We start from the raw sequence: 18,495 nt of genomic DNA, 5'->3' as shown, positions 1-18,495 counted from the left end.
GCGCTTTTATATGGTGGACAGATACTTGCTGGCATTCAACGACTCGGGCGTGGCAGCGAATTGCTGTCTGGACGAAGTAAATTTTAATTTATGGATGTCATATATATTTTTAGTAGTTGACGGGGTGCACCTATCCATTTTAGTAAATATATGACAAGTGAGCTGTTGGGACACGTAAGCCGGTGGTGTATGACACCGCGCTTAGTCCGCTCACGCTGTTAGGTAAGCCCTAGGAGCTATTTAGGACACTTGTCACGAAACTGTTTCGAGCTTCAGCAACCGTTTGTGGCACAGACATTCAGTCTTATGCTTTAGGGCGAACGAATGGTGGCAGGAGAAATGCCAAGCAAATGTATATCTTTACCTCCGGAGTATTTTACCAAGGAAGACACCTCCATCTTTGTTATATGAAAATTGCAGAGTTAAATTTTCTTGAAAAAAAGCAGCTGTAGTTTTTCATTGCTTTCAGCTGTGTAGTACTCAGAAGGATGAGTGATGTTGATAATGCCATTTAAGTCCTCCTGACCTACACCCTTAACAATTACTGAAAGAGCTGCTGCCCTCTTTCAGAAATCATTTCTTATTCTGGCTCTCAACAGATACCTCTCTGATATGGTTGCACTTAATCTGTGTTTATATAGAGAGATATTAACCATTCAAAAGAAAGATTAAAATACGTATTTATACCAGCAGTTCCCAAAATGCAAAATTTTCTAAATCAATTACAGATATATTCCTGTACAGGGAAAATAATCATGCAGTAAATCATGCTTTTCCTTTTACACTGACAGCTGAATGTCTGTGTAAAGGAGAAGTATTACATTGTAAAGTTCTCTAGATAAAAGTTCTCTAAAAAAAAAGAAAGATACAGTTAAAGGATAGTTAATAAACCACTCTCTGTCACTGTTTTTTATTTATTGTAACAATAAAATTTTTATTTGCTATATAATTATACTTTTAATTAATTAATTTTTTTAAATATTTTTTATAGGATGCTGGATTTAATTTTGTAACAGCTGTAGGGTGCTTCTACTATTAAACATAATCACTCATCAACAGCATTTTCAACACTACCCCTTGTTAGTAATTTCTGCTTTATCAAACTTCAAACTTGTGTAAAAAGTAATCATCTAAATTAAAAACCTAAAATGAAACAAAACATATTTAAAATGAAGTAATGCACAATTTAGTAAATTATATTGTTCATAATTAAGAGTTATATTTCTGGGAGATTTTTATGGCAAAATAGGTAATAATCAGTCATTTGTGAAGGAACAATTCAGTACATTAACCTTTTTGATACTGATAGAACCAATACTTATAAAAAATTTAAATGATAGAAGCATCAAATACAAGTGGCAGAAACTTGTTAGCGTATTTTGCAGATTTTTCATAATTGATAATGATAAGGTAACAATTAGTACACCTTATGTGAAGTAGTATCATTTATAATCTGTTTGCATTGCCTTTAATGTTATAGCATTTTAAGAATTTTCAAGGGGGTGGTTTTTTTTCTGATTGCTTGGAGTTTGAAATTTCCTTGGAGAATATTTATTTATTAATATTTATTTCTGTTCAGCCTCTGAAACTATCATAAAGTATTATTTCAGAGAATGGATGATGATGATATGATTGAATGTAAATGAAGTGTAATCTTGTATAGTCTCAGGTCGACCAGTAATAATGTAATAATAATAATAGTAATAATGTAATTAATAATGCTCTGCACTTTTAAATCGATTACTCCTTGAGGAGTTAAATGTAATCACATGGTATTTTTGTTTATTGCTGCCACTGTATCCAAAATTATGCATTCCTTTTACATTGCTCCAATATGTATACACTATTACTTTGCATATCTTTGTAATAATCTATTTATACCAGATGTCCAATACCCCTTGAATTTCCTGTTAATTTTCACAGTGACTGTATTATGATCCAATAGCAACTAATGTTCAAGATTGTATTTCTTCCTTATCTTTTTGCGTCAATCTTTTTCTTATATCATCCATAGCTGTTAAAATAGAAACAAAGTTTACTTACTATTTATAAGCAGTGGAATATTACTCTCCTGGACTAAAGTTTGTTAAATCCAAAACTATTCAGTTTGAAATAAATATTTTTCTGTCTTTATTTTTATATACATATAATTATAATTATTTTCCTAATTTTCTTTTTTTTGGTCTTTTAAAAAAAGCATTTACTTGGGCTACAAGGATAAATAGCTCCCTCAAAAAAGTTAAATTATATTCTTCACAAAAGTACAAATGAAACAAAAATGTTTAAATGTTGTAAATTTTGAAAATTCCATCATTTAAATTTCTGAAAACTTTGTCTGATATTAGAAGTCGGAAATTATAACTGCAAGTACAATGACAGTATACAAATGGAAAAGAGTTAGCTAAAGCACTGTTATGCAGGTGTTATTTAAAGAGGCTACTACAGGACAAATTCCTTGCCCAAAATGGATGTTATAGGAACTTATTTATTTTCATTCACTTTAACGTAGCATTTTAAAACCATTATTGTAATATATCTAAAGATACTTTGTGCAAATAAAAGCCATTAAATTGTTTCTCTGTTGTTACAACTGTTGCTTAATCTAAAAATGCCCAATTGTTTATTTTTTAATAAATTCTGTTAGAAATACTATTTATTTGTACTGATTCATCTTTGTAAACACAACTGTTATATTTACGTTTGTATGCATAGAAGTACACAGTGAATTTGATAAATGTTGCATTGGCACTATTTGTTTTTCAGCTTTTCAAATGATAGAATTGTACAACATAAAAGAGCATAGCATTCATGATTCTTTATACTATTGCTGAATGATTATATGTAACGTTATATTATAATAATAAATTATATACATTATTTTATTTTATTTTATTTTAATAAATTCAATAAATCAATGAAGAAAGTATTGTAATATTCCTTAGACAGATCAGATATACATGTGAGTTAATATGATGAAGAGTAGTTAATTGAATCTAGCCCACCGGGCTGGTCTAGTGGTTAACTTGTCACAAGTCAACTGATTTCAAAGTCGAGAGTTCTAACATTTAAATCCTAGTAAACTTAGTTACTTTTATACGGATTTAAATACTAGATTGTGGATACAAGTGTTCTTTGGTGGTTGGGTTTTAATTAACCATACATCTCAGGAATGGTCGACCTGTGACTGCACAAACTACATTTCATTTACATTCATACATATCATCCTCTGAAGTAATACCTTACAGTGGTTCCACAGGCTAAACAGAAGAAGAGAAAGAGGGAGTTAATGGAATCTGTGAAGTAAGTTGAAATCATCTACCTGTAAGCTATGAATTTAGTATGTAAAAAAAATAAACGATTCTTTGATTTGAAAAATGACTTGAACTTTTCACCAAATTAAATAATTACGTGAAGGATGTTGGAAGTTTGTCAAATATGGCAATGAACAAAATATAGCAGAGTAAAGGGAATTCTTAAAAATAAGAGGGATTAAATTAATGATTTTTTTAACCTGTTCTTCAATGGGATGCTAAGTTTGAAAGCTAATTATTATTTTCACAACTCATCATCATTTTCATAATTGTCTGATATATGGCCCTTGCACCATGCATGATTCTTATTGCTTTATATTTTCAACAAAAAATTTTAGTTCTTTGTAAATCCAACGTCTTTTAATTTTTATCATTCTTGATCTTTTAGGCCTCTCTTCTTTTCACCTTCTGATGATCCTTCTAGCAATGTTTTAGTCAATCCTTCTCCTCGCGATATCTCTTGGACAATTAGGTTTCCTGTTCTGAATCAAGGTTGTCCATATTCTACTTAAGATTCTAAATTTGTTCACTCTCCTCATTACTTTTTTATTTTCTGATTGATGCTCCTACTTCATCCTGTTACATTTGTACTTTGATCTTTTACAGGAAGATTATGTGGTTTTCTATCAGATCAGTACAATTCTACTGTATACTTCTTCCACCATTTAAGTATATCCGTCACCGTTTTTCCTTTTTTTACACGTAGTTCATATTATCCATTTCTTTCTAAATGTTCTGTATGTGATAATTCATCTGCAAGAATTTCTCATTTGCTTTTTGAATCTTATTGATTCATTATTCAATTTCTTGTAGAGCATCTCATCTTCTTCAACCTTGCTGTTTTTTTTTAATGGCCTATTTTCTTACATTTTTTACAGTTGGGACACTGGCTGCTAAATGTTTCAAGGCTGAGTAGCCGTTTGAGGCACAGACATTCAGTCTTAAGCTTTAGGGCGACCAAATGAGGTGGTGGCGGGATAAATACCAAGCAAACCAAAATGTCTCTTATCCAATTGATGCAATTTGTTCCACCCTCCATTTAGTTAATTTCTCAGCTCTTTTAACTAACTCCCTTTAATATTACATTTATTTTTACTACCATACAGTGTATTTGGAAAGTTGCTGGGCACTGGAATTACGAGAGTGTAATGAAACTTCCTTAATTATTACTTTGCATGTTTATTTCATTATTTTATAGAATTGGATAGTAGAATAACTGGAATAGTTTATAAAAGGTGTTGAAAATGGCCTCTTCAAACATTAATACAACATTGCACATGTTTCAGTTTGTTTTCATACTCTTTAACTAACTGATGTACTGGAATGTCTCATATGTGTGCTGTTATTGCAGTTTTTAGTTTGTCAATTGTGAGTGGTCTGTTTCGATACACTGCTATTTCTGCTGCCTCTATAGAAAGTAATATGGGGAAGTCAGACTAGGCAATTGTGCAGGCCAAAAACCCCTCAAAATGGTTTGTTTACCAATGATATTTCATAAAAAATCATTGACCTGTTAACTGTGGCAACATCTTGTTGGGATAGCGGTGATTGATTTCCACTTCTGTTAACTGATTAATGAAAGTTGTTAAAACAGCTCAATAATGATCACTATCCACTGTATTTTCAAAAATGATTAGACTCGCAATGCGCATTCTGTTCACCTCAAACCAGTCTCCAATTTTCGCATCATGTAAAGATTGTTAATGCAGTTAATAAGAGGCTAGTAGTCAACCACAGTTGTATATTTTGTAATTTAATATATCTTCCCAGTTGAAACCACTCTTTTTGTAAAAAACCTAACCTTTAGTATACCTACGCCATTTTGGTCAATAAGACGTTTAAACCATTTAAAATAATTTACTGTTTTGGCATGATTTGTTGGTTTCAGTTTTTGAATACACATTACTTTGTAGGAAAAGAGTTTCACTTCTTTTCTTACACCTTTATGTGCAGTCTATATATCTGATTCATTGCATTTCTCAATTTCGATTTTGCAAATAAATCGTCAATTTTTTATTTGTTTTCATATCCAGCAGATTTCTAAAAGACTACCAAAGAAGTTGGAGATTTTGAAATCTCCAGCCGTCTTTTGTAGTTTTTTTACTAGCCTATATTATTAGCATTATTATTAGTATATTTTTTAGTATTTATTATCCTTCCTCCACTTTCAATTTGTGTTCTCAGTTGTTTCCTTTCGCTTTTTCATCCCTCCAAAGTACGTTTGGGTGCCCTACAACACCAATTTCCATATTATTATTCTACAACAATGCTTATATTACTCTTCCATAATTTTCTCTTTCTCTTAATGCAGTACTTCAATTGTACCATCTTCATATTGATTAGTTGGTATATAAACTTGTATTAAAAGCAGGTCTCTGTGTTTATTCTCATTCTGACAGCACTTTTCCATTCATTAGTAAAAACTATCCTAGTAAACTGCTATTTATTTTTTTTAGAATTATTCCTACATCACTTCTACCTTTTTACTTCCTGAATTGTAATATCATCCTCTAGTAACTTTATCCTTTCTCATTTCACTTTATTTACTGAAGTTCCATTACTTCTATGTTTACATTCATCTCTCTTTTAAGATTTTCTAACTTCTATGTTTGCAAAAATGTCTCTACATTATATGTACCTGTACGTATTTCCTTTCCATCATTTTCTGACTTCCAGTTGCTGATTACCTAAACCAGGTTGATAAAACATGATATTTATAGTTATTAATATCGTATTTAAAAGTTTGACAAAAAAAAATCAGGAAAATCATATCCCTATTTATAAATTGTTAAAAATTCCTTTTTGCGCTCTATAGTACATGTTATTTCTAATATGCTGGCTCTCACAAAGTGTTATTTTCTTGAAAACACTGCATAAACCACTCTACATCATTCTGTTAGACATGTATCAGTGAGTATAAAAATCTTCAACAATTTAAAAACTGAATATAATCTTTAACTTTCAGGCAAGTAATAGTAAAAGTACATCGTAATATTAAATCCTTACATTAAATATTTATACTTCCTTCCTCTTTATCCACCAGTTGACCTTTATTAAATAGTTAATTCCTTTATCCACGACCACTTTCAGTTCTCTTTAGTATCCTCTTTTAAAACCTCCCTTACTTTATACCCTAGCATTCGTTATGACTTATCAGCACTGTCCTTGCCACTTAACTGCAGTTTTAATTTATTGATGAGGCAAACACTGTTCTATTCACAGATAAACAATCACTGACAAAAAACATACTAAACGATCCGTTATCAATACTATCTTTTAGACCTATAATTTGGTAATATCTTCCTGCATGTTCAACAATAAAGACCTTCTTGCCATGTATCTGGATAAAAGTCATTATGGGTTATTTAATTATTATTTGAATAATTTGAATCATATCTAAATTGCGTATGTGAGGTAAAGTCTATTACTTTAGCAGCTCCTAAATCATGCACATGGATATTAGAGTCTCTTAAAATTTTTAACTGGAATTGTGCACAACAGATATATAAGCAGCATCGTTCATGTTATAGTAAGCCTTTTAAATATTAAGTTGCTACGTCTACTTTTATTTTCAAATTCATTAATGAGATCTTCTTTGAATTAAATTCATCAATTCACTACCACATTATTTTTTCATCCTGTCCCAGCATATTGACTAATGCAACTGGTTTTGTTACTTTTGTTTCCCATAAGAGTTTTGAAGAACTGCAGGAGTTGTCTCTTTCCCCAGCATTTATAAATAATTCATACCACATAGATAAATTTGTATCAATATTGTAAGTAAATTACATTTGACTTTATTGTTATACATTTTATTACAATACTGAATAGTTACAAATAAAATCATTAATTTTATTGTAATACCACATAATTGGAGAAATGAAAAAGTACTAAACTGTACCGACCGAATTCTAATGAATACACTGCTAAATTTTCATCAATGTCTATCGAGTGACAATGGATTAAAGAAAATTTGAAAATGTATTTATTGTTTTTTTTTAAAGAACAGGACACTGTGATTCAACATAACCAGAAAACGAGATTTAAAGATCACCACAGTTATGGCTTGTGAATAGCATTGGAAATTGTTGATCACATTAAACATTACATTACATGGGAAAAATGCTGAATTAGTATAACAAGTACTTATTATTTTATTATTATTTAAGAACTTATATAGTTTGCTCAAGTCAACATGGCAAGCAGCACCTGAATTAGACATTCCTTGTTCAATTATTCATAATGTTTTAAGGAACCTTTTAAAATTTGTTCTTGTAAAGTAGTGCCACCTATCAAACTAGAAGATAGGATTAATCGTAAGAATTCTGCTTGATTTGTTTGATGATGACTATTATCTTAATGAAATAAGTCGTTCTTATGAGGCTACTTTTCATTCACTTTTAAAGGTAAATAAAACATCAGATTGTGGGGTTCAGAAAATCCCCATTTCAATGCTGAGCAGATCAGGACAGTTTGAAAATTAATGTGTGACAAGTGATACTGGTGAGATCTCTTCATTTTTCCTTTATGAACATTCCTTTATGAACCTCGATATATTGGAAAATTTTGCCTTTCCTCATCTACAACATATATTCCAGCAAATTGGACGCCGCTACCACATCGAGTATAACTGTTCATAAATTTGTGAAGGACAAATTTCCTGGTAGGTTGATTGGTCGCGGCCAAGTGGTAAAACAATCTGATCAATTTGAAATATGACTATAGCTTGGAAATTAATAATCTTAAAATTAAAAATTGGTTTTTTCGTAAGTAAATAATTTTTATAAAATAAACTAAAGAATTACAGCAGTTGCAGGTTTTAGTTAAAATGTTACAGCTGTTTTTTAACTTTATTCAACAAATACATTTTTGGACTGAACAATTATACATCAGGATAGAGAAATATAAAAATTATAGGGATAATAAAAAAATGGTGTGTTTCTTTTTTGAATAACAGTGACCATTTTCATATGTAGGTTATACTACCTAAATAAAATAGTTTACTAAATGGGAAGTCTTTTTTAAACTTTTTTACACAAAATGTACAATGTAAATCATTACAAGAAAAAATTTTGTCATAATGCTATTAACCATGAACAGAAGGCTAATCAGATATCTCAAAACTTACATAATTGTTAATATGTTGATGCTGCAAACAGTACGTAAGACCAATACATTGAGTTGAAAGTTTTAATTTTTTTAACTGATATCCACTGACGGTGAAGTTTAATATTTTGTATTGTAAAATATTTTTATTTACAAAGGTCTGCAACTGAATAGTTTTATATATTAGAAATAAATAATGAAAGGATATTTACATAAACATAAATTAAGATATTAAATAAGGCACTTAAAAAAAATTAATGGTCATGGGTATTAATAAAATAAATAAATACATTCTTTAAACAATAGGTGCATTTGATGTAATAATTCATGACTGCATACAACAAAGCTATGTTTATAAAATACACACACATACACACACACACACACACACACACACCCACACACACACACACCCACACACACACACACACACACACACAGTATATAAATATATATGTAATGTGTGTTTAATTATGGACCCTACAGTCCTAGTTTGAGATAGTACAGCTATAAAGTATGTTAAAGAGTCATGGGTAGATCCATAATCAAAGATGTACTGATCAAATCCCAAGAAAACCAGTATACATCAATTCAAGCTGATCATGATAGTGTCTTCATTATGGATCCAACAGGCATCTGGTTGAACACTACATTGAGAAATGATCACAGATAAGGAAACAGTGGGTAGTAGATAAGGGACAAAATTCTCATGTTGACCGCAATACAAGCTCATCCAAAGATCTTGAAGGCACTCTTCAAGCAGTATCCATCAATTTAATCAATAATTTCTTCAGGAAATTGAGGTATATTTATCAGGATAGAAACAGCACATTATCGATAAATGTTTTTGCATTTATTAAATTAATTATGCATTATTTATTTAATGTTTTGACCACCTCAAATATATGCTTTTCTTCTAGATGCTAAAGAATCATCTGAGGACTGGTTTGGGCTTCATGAAGAATTTTAGAACCTTCATTTGAATTTTAAAATATTTAGAACTGTATAAACTGAATATACACTACTTAACCAAACCCTAAATGTAGCAGTATGTTTATTAAATACAATTGCGAGATAAAGTTATTAAAGAAAATAGAGAGAAAAAATATAATCAAACTAGAGTTCGTACTATTAAACAGTAGTCAGAACTTTAATATTTGAGATCAAAAGAGAATAAAATTTTTTTTAAATAAATTAGAAATTAAAATATTACTCTACCATGAAATTAGATTTAGCTAGTAACTTGTTAAACTATTGTCTATCTCATTTAATACACGAATCTTTTCACGGTATCATAATTCTTACTTATTAATACTTACAATGCACAAAAATGTTCATCACTGTTTACAAAACATGTAATACTATTACCTTATTTATAAAAAAATAAACCTCTGGGAACAGGATAGCAAGTGCAGTTGCATAATAACATAGGCAGTAGCCTGGATTTTCTCGAGGGGGGAAAATATGAAAATGTTTTTTGTTAAAAATTGGTTTTATTTGAATATTTTAAAACGCCAAAATTAATAATTGGAATGCTATTCGAAACTATCTAAATCATAATTCACCACTAGCCTATGAGATTTCTGTATTAATCCTGACAAAATTACTTTCTCACATTTATTTTTAGCTTCCAGAGCACTTTTTTATGCACACTCATCATGCACAGACCGACAAGCCGATTTTTTGTCATTGTTGACTGTAACCAAGTTTTAATCCTGCATAAGGTGCTGAAGGATTTTTCTATAGTAAACCTTGTGCAAGTGAGATAAGTAGCGTCCATTTTATGAGTGGGTAGAACAATTGGGTTTCTTTAACTACTGCAGCTGGTACTACCTCCTTCAGTTCGGCCTTGGCACATTTTTTCCTTTTCATTGGTTATACAAAAGTACAGCTTCACCAAGGAAATCATTAAAATTGTAGTAACTCCAAAACTTGTAGTTTTTTTATCAAGTTTTCCATATAAAGCATTATGTAAAGCAATTTAAGCAATGAGAATGCGGGCAAGTTCTCCTCAGAAAAACGCTCTTCCAGAGACATTATTAATGAATCTGTGTACGGAATAATTAGCGATCTTTGGAGAAGATCGCTAATTATGCTGGTGAAGAGTCTATGGTGGACTCTTGGTAAGACTCTGTGCGAAGAGTCTATGCTGGTGGATTCGCACGATGTTTCTGCTGATTTATGACTCGTAGCATATTGAAATCTGTTGAAATATGCTCAGCGATTGTTTCAGCCTCTCCTGTTACGCTTTCATTTTCAAGAACCGCATTTCCACGATGTCTTCTCATGATGAAGTTATGATGTCTATGATTTTTTTTGCAATTTCCACATTGAAGTAAGCCCATATTTGTTAACTGAAGCATGTACCATCGGCTGCAGTAGTTCCGAATATTTTGGTATGAGACAAACACTAACAATGAATTTCTAATTTTGTAGGAGGATAATGCATTTGAAAACCGCTTTTTTCGTTGCATTGTTACCATCTGTTGACAGTTTTTCAAGCGCCATAACAATTTGCAATTAGTGTTTCTTGAATGTGGCGACACGTTTTTATTTTTGAGAGCAACGGATTGCACATAGCATTGGTGTATTTGGTATGCATTTTCGATGAAGGGCTGATTCTCCAAAGCATCTTATTATTTCTTTTAATGTGGAGGCCGCATGTTACCACATTACCAGTTCTTTATTTATCACTTTTATTTCATTTCAGCTGTTTACAACTAAGTTCAGTTTGTGACTAGCACAGAAAAAGTATAATGCTCTCGTATTCTTTTCTTGAATAATTTTCTGGTGGACACTGTCATACTGGAACACCCATCGTATCCTTGTCCAATGCACTTGTCTGGATCAAGGCCTACCTTTTCTACAAAAATGTTAATTACAGATGATACAGATTTTGCATCGTGTCAGTCACCTCTATATAAACTAGAAATTCCTGACGAACCTTCATCTTTTCATCGTCAAAAATTTAACTTCAAAGGAAAGTTGCTCTTTCCCTAATATGCTGGTGCTCTTGTCTGCCGGGATACTGTAGCAGATGCTTTATTTATGTCAGTAGTGATGTCGTCTGCAATGACGTCGCCACATAGGCTGATTATTTCATTTTGAATCCACGGTGGCAAGAGGGATTTTTGTGCTCTTTTAAAATGTGGTCACCAGCGTCTAGTTTGAGTTTCACCAAATCTTCCAAAACACCAAAGATAGGCCATGTGTAATTTAATTGCACGGCATCCGTAGCATAGTCATAACTTGTAGTTGGTGACAAAACGTTTTTTAAAACTCATACTCATGCATATTTCGCTCAGCTTTAAATTTGCTTCTAAGAGAACTGAGTTTTCTTTGCGATTTAAACTTGAGTATTTTGAAAGTTCATATTTGGATTAATTTTTAAACTAAAATGTTTAAAACCGTAGTCATCGCTATGTAATCATAAGAGAGATTACCGCTCATAAAAAAGAATGTGGTACGTCTACTCTTTTTTTACAAATTTGATGCTTCTTTTTTGAATCGTTTTTATTTTTTTTTTAAAGATAACTGCTCTCAAAGTTGTTTTTGTAAACTAATCATCAATGTATCAACAACCAATACATTATTACATCTTTTTATTGTTATTCATTATTTCTTGATTGTCACTGACTTCAGTTTCTGTAATTTTTTCTACCAAAAGGCACGATAACAAGAGAAATATACAAGTCACTGATATTATATACTTTTCTCGCTTACATCCTTTTTTATGACTAATAAACATCTTATGTTTAACTAGAATTATTTGAGATCTGTTAAAGCCAATTTTTTGGATTACATAGCGAGTTCTATTTATCATACACCATACACTATAACTACACTACAGACTATAATATAGATATACATATCGTTTGATTCATGGAGTGTAGTTGTGCACAACTGGTAATGTCTTACGGCAAGTGTTTGAAAATGTCCACCAGTTTCCTGAAGGCAGGTCCAAACCCTTCACACCATATTTTTGACATCTGTCATAGGACATCAGTGATAATGGAATTCATCTCAAAAAATGTAGTGTGACGGGTTTGCCTTCAGGAAAATTGTAGACATTTCCAACACTTGCTCTAACACATTACCAGTTCTGCATACCTACATTCCATGACTCAAATGAAATGTGAGTATCTGTAGAACGTGGAGTTACAGTGTATAGTATCATGTTGTGCATGATAAAATGATCTCACTCAGAAATCTGTTCATTCATTAACTTCATGTAAAACTTAAACTTGATTTATTGTTTACCGAAATGATACAAGAGAATTTATTAACTTCAGATTGAAAATAAATTTGTTCTGTTGAGAAAAATTATAAAATCATCATTATAATTATAAAATTATAAAAACAATAAGCTGAATTACTGGAATCAGCTTACTGTTTTGATATATTTATAAACAGATGTAATTTAAGACGTCCTTACTCCTTTGTGACGATTTCTATCGCCCCACCACTTCCTCCATTATTAGCCATGATGGCATTTACCAAAGTTCGTCTTATTGATCCTCTGACTGATATTACAATCATCAGTTTGACATATGTCAGGATGCCACCGAAGCAAATACCTCGATAAACATTTCCATGAGTGTTTTAACTCAATTAAAGGTACCGCGTATTCGCATATATTTTATAAAGTAATTAATCGAACAGTAATATATTTATTTAAAAAGTATTTCATCACTGTAAATCATTACAACGAACCGAGTAAAAGATATTTTGTATCTACTGGTTATATAAAACAAAAGAATAATGACTTATATCGTTGACAAAATTTGATTTCATAATGTGTTTTCTACGATGCAGTACCGAACAATACTCCATTCTATACCGTATTATTGAAATAAGATAAAGTATTAAACCATAGTACAAACTTTACTAAAACCCGGCTTTTATCAACAATCTAGTATAAAATCGGTGGATATATTTGAGGCACAGCTTGCACTCATATTAATCGATGTCTACAAAATAACCTAATAACCATTTTAACCCTAACTTAAGAAATATATTGTTTTAGTTTTTTTCGCAGGACATATACTTCGAGTTTTTTTCTTTAAAACTATTTACGTAGTTTAGTCTAACAAAATAAGATTGATCAGAATACTGACATTTCCGTGTCAAGTCAAGTAAATTACCGAATTTCATTCCAAAACTGTCTTCCTTATTAAACAACCTGTCATAATTAAAAAAATATATTTCATATGTTGTTCCCGAGTGACCCACTGTCATAATGAAATCCTGGTAAACAAATTGAACACTCGCCGATCATTACTGATACATTCAGCAAAGTGTTATTTTCTATTCAAACAGTTATTTAATTAACATCACATTAATATAATTATATAAAATGCTTCATTATACTGAAATGGTGTGAAATTTGTTTTTAATAAAATGATATCACTGTCAGACACGTTTTTAACCTGTTTGACTGCTGAAATAGCAATATATTGGTGGTAACGATTGTTAAAATGTAGGGAATTCTGCTCGCTCCAGTAAAGAGCAGGCTTGGCTTTGACAGATAGTATAGCTACATTTTTTAATATTTTTCATTTCCTGGTTATATGCTTGAACTGTTTAGTTATAATAGCATACGAATCATAACATTAATACAACTAATAATAACAGCATTTGGTATTATATTATACTATGCAAGTGAAAGTTTGATTATCTGGTTAAATGTTACTTCTCGGAGTTTAGGCAGATCACAACATTTCAAAAACAAAAAAAGTATCTATAATTTTAGCATTCAAAACTCTCAGACTGATTTATGTACACATGTATAAATGTTTTTTTGTTTTATTTTTTTACTTTTCTTTTTGTTGATATCTTTAAACCGGAGGGAGGGATTTGGATGAAATTTGTGAGAATGGTTTTTTTTTATGGAGCATTGATGCCTATTCATTTTGGCACAGTAACTCAGGGACGTAGAGAGATACGAACCTTAAGTTCTGTTTCTCTAAATTTTACTCAAAGAGTAGAATGATTTTTATACATAAATCTTCTTTACATTCTCACATATTTCAATCTTTTACTTCAATTTCCTCCTACGTAGCAGTTTGTCGAAGGCCAAGATCTCGGTAGTGAGAAATTTATATATCTTTCTTGTCTTATGTATATATATGTATATACACATATATATATACATTTCAATCACGTGCATATAAATATATATATAGTTATATACATATTCGTGTTGCAAGTGCACGATTGAAACAAGTAGTTCATATTTTATATTTTTATTTTCCTAAATAATTACATTTATAGCTTTTTCCTTTTTAATCGCTACATATGTATATTTGAATAAGTGAATACTTACAGGGCTAACAAATTTACATATATATGAAAACCGTAATTCAAACGGTATGTCAGAAGTAAACCAGTCTATGAACGAATTTTCTTCATTTGTACTTAAAAGTGGAGGCAAATTTTCAACAAAATTGTTCATTATAGATCTGGTATTCAAACGTAAAGAACATCTGAAAACAAACGTGAGAATAAACAAAAGTTAGGAAATTATATCATTTTTATTTACCATTAAACACACAAGTTTAGCTCATTATGTATTATGCACAAAAATGATAATTATATTTTTCTATGTTTTCTAAACTATTAAAAAAATGAAAATTCACCTTACCAGCAAATTAGTTGTGTCTTTCTAGACCTTTCAGTACTTAAATCATCGCCAGGAGAATAAAATAAAGTAAAAAATTAAGGAAATTAAAATCAAATGATTAAGCAGTCATGACTTAAATCATTTTAATTTTTTGACTTTATTTTATAATATTTTTTTTATATTTTCCTGACGATGGTCTTAGGACTGGAAAATCTGGAGAAACACATTTAATTTGCTGGTAAGGTGCATTTTCACTTTTGTAATAATTTATTTATTATATCAGCTGTAACCATGTTTCAGATTATAAAAAAAAAAATATTGTTTAAAATATTTAACGATCTAAAAATTTCATTCAAGTAAAAATGCAAATAAACATACAATTAATTTAAGTGACAAAATAAAATTAAACGAGTGCCCAGGAAAAGTAATCTGTCGCTACTTTTAATTACGTGTTAAACTAGAAAAGGGTGCTGAGTCCAAAACACCTAAAAACTTGAAATTAATGGAATAATTAGTAGCATAATATGTCCAGCTTCAATCGTCATTTTAACCTTTGACTCCTTGAGTCCAAGTTGAAGCACTCAACGTCTGTTTTATAAGATTATTCCCTATTTACAGTTAAATTTACACGCTGAAAGAGTGGATTTACTGCAAAATATATAGGAAAACACGGGTTTGAGATGCGTCCAAAAAATCCAGCAAAGAACCAACTAAGAAATTGAATCTTATAGGCTTAATGAACTAGTGCAACGTTTATTTCCTAGTTGTCGTAAATTGTCAGACGGTCACGTAGCATATACGAATATATGCTTTAAAACAAGTTACCCACAGTTTCAAATTGATATAAAAAAAATGATAACGATAATAAAATAAAAAAATAGATGAAAGTTCTTAATTCAACGTAATGGTTGTATCCTAAAGCATAACGTAAAGGTATTTTTATCAATATACATGTATTAAATTGGCAACTCTTTTGGATGAAACTCAACTGCCGCCCATCGAAGGGGTGTATGATGATTTAAAGAAACAAAACATCTCCGAATCGGATTATATGCACGACCAAAACGTTTGGAATCGATTCAAAATGAAGACGCTCGATGAATACCATGATTTCTATATGAAATTGGATGTCATGTTGTTGGCTGATGAGTTTGAGAATTTTCGTAATAAAATGATTGAAATAAACAATTCAGATCCGTATAATTATGTATTTGCTCCACATTTATCGTGGTTTGCAGCCCTCAAGGATACAAAGTTGCAATCAGAACTCATTACAGATCTCGATATGTATTTGTTTTTTCAAAAAGGCATTCGCGGCGGCGTGTCAATGATTTCCAACCGTTATGCTATGGCAAACGATCCGCAAATGAGTAATTATGATAAAAATAAACCGATAAAATTAATTAAATATTATGGTGTTAGATCTCTTTATGGGAGATGTATGATTGAACCGTTGCTTGTTGTAGACGGATTCAGATGGTGTGATGAAAACGAAATTGAATATTTGTTCGTAAACCGTCTAAACGATGGGAAAGATCATGCGGAAATGGGTTTTATTAATAAGTCGATTGAGCATATCCTAAACACTTACACGAATCGCATAAAGATTATCTACTCGCGCTAGAGAAAGAATCCATTCCCAGTAGTATGATTTCTCCGTTTGCATCGAGTAGCATGAAAAAATGATTGTGTACTTTGAAAGATAAGCACAAATACGTTCTACATTACAGAACGTTAAAATGATGTCTTTAATTATATCGTCTATGATGTTGTTGAAAATACATAGAGCCGTTTTAACCAATATCCATAGTTGAAAGATTACGTTTAGAAAAATTTTCATGAGTGGGTTAGTACTAAAGATAAGATTGAAAAAAGTTTTTAAATTATTAATCAACAGTGTATGCTGAAAAACTTTTGAAAATGTAAGAAAGCGAATCGATATGCGTTTGATCAATGACGAATCCAAGTTTAAAAAATTAAAAGCTAGTCCAAGAGTTAAACATTATTATATTTACGGAAAGGAAATCAACGGAAAGTTGGAATATCAATGGTGAAGAAAAATAAATACTAAAATAAACTCATATGTGTGGGTTTAACAGTAACAGATTTAGCAAAATTAATCATGCACGATTATCATTACAATCATTTTTTACCTTGATACGGTGATGAAAACATAAAGCTACTGACAGATACAGATTCGCTATTATACTCAATTGTACCAACAAAAGTTGAACATTTTGATCAATTTTGGGGGATAACAAACATTTGAATGAAAGAAATCGAAATGTTTACGCATCGAGTAAATATGATAAGGTCGTTTAAAAAATGAAATGAAGGGTCTACCAATCCATGAATTTGTTGTGTTAAGAGCTAAAATGTGTTCGTTACTTTCAGGTGTCACCGATTATTATTTACAACAAAAAAAGACAGCCTAACAGATTAAAAAGGGTTCTCGTATATTTGATAAAGATTATAATTTGAAAGTTTTAAATCATGAAATGTATAAAGATTGTTTATTCAACAGAAAAATTTCATATTCCACATCGAAATCAATACGTACTTTTAATCATGAAATTTACTCGATTGATCAGTGTAAAAAGCTCTCTCTCTCCAAACAATGATAAAAGATTCATATTAGAAAACCTTATAGAATTACTTGCATACGATCATAAAGATATCGGTGAATATATGGTGAAAAGAAGAAAAAAAAATTAGCCTTCATCTATTCTATTAGCTTAGTTTAGTTTCACGGTTGAAAATAAACAATAAGAAGAGTTAAATTAATTTTATAAAAAAAAGCCGATGCCGGAATCCCGACTGCGGCTTTTGACTGGGTAAAAGCCGATGCCGACTGTGGAAACATTTGGTAGCTGGAATTTCGACTTTCAAAATAGTTTATATAAACTAGATTCAAATGGTACAAACCCCAATTACTACAATTAGATCGTATTTTATTTTTATCAACTACAACACAATCACGCGATGGAGTTCTAAATGTACATTTATTTCAAAATGACAAATACATTACATCTCTAAATTGTATACGACTTAATTTGTAACATCAATACTGCGTTTAAAATCTACATTATGATAATTATGTCCATAAGACAGTTTTTTCAAACATTTATAAATTATATGTAGATCTGTTGGTTGATTGATTTCATTCAAATCTTATTGATAAGATGATTAAATTGTTGAGGTAAATATTTTCCAGAAACTTCAATTGAATCACCATTTTTGTCTTTGTAAACTTCACTTTTTCTATTCTATATAGCCTATTGTAGACCTTTTCACTTATATTAATTGTAAAATTTAAACTATTCAATTTATCGAAGATATTAGACATTTTTATGATTCTATATATAAAAGTAAAAATATATAAAATCAACATTTTATTGTTGATAAAATTTATCGTTTTATTATAGACTTACAAATGAGTTTAATAGATGTGTGTTA

General features: G+C 30.5%; 1 protein-coding gene and 1 long non-coding RNA gene across 53 annotated transcripts in view; one reads left to right on the top strand and one right to left on the bottom strand.

The window, feature by feature from the left end:
* Nucleotides 1–894: 894 nt before the first annotated feature.
* LOC142333097 (uncharacterized) overlaps nucleotides 895–18,495 on the bottom strand; it is a 97,125-nt gene continuing 79,524 nt past the window's right edge. For all 50 annotated transcript variants that reach the window (XM_075379961.1, XM_075379954.1, XM_075379953.1 and 47 more), the window contains 3 exons: nucleotides 14,743–14,902; nucleotides 8,440–8,583; nucleotides 895–1,143 (listed from right to left, as the gene is read on the bottom strand). In XM_075379961.1, the coding sequence (XP_075236076.1) occupies nucleotides 1,099–1,143; nucleotides 8,440–8,583; nucleotides 14,743–14,902 (349 nt within the window). In that variant the 3' untranslated portion in view covers nucleotides 895–1,098. The remainder of the gene's footprint in view (nucleotides 1,144–8,439; nucleotides 8,584–14,742; nucleotides 14,903–18,495) is intronic.
* The window catches only part of LOC142333101 (uncharacterized), a 114,204-nt gene continuing 98,678 nt past the window's right edge, over nucleotides 2,970–18,495 (top strand). For all 3 annotated transcript variants that reach the window (XR_012758524.1, XR_012758523.1, XR_012758525.1), the window contains exon 1: nucleotides 2,970–3,300. This is a non-coding gene — a long non-coding RNA (uncharacterized LOC142333101). The remainder of the gene's footprint in view (nucleotides 3,301–18,495) is intronic.

Source organism: Lycorma delicatula, chromosome 12 (genome assembly GCF_047948215.1).
Source record: "Lycorma delicatula isolate Av1 chromosome 12, ASM4794821v1, whole genome shotgun sequence".
NCBI lineage: Eukaryota > Metazoa > Arthropoda > Insecta > Hemiptera > Fulgoridae > Lycorma > Lycorma delicatula.
This window is presented reverse-complemented; position numbering and strand designations above follow the sequence as displayed.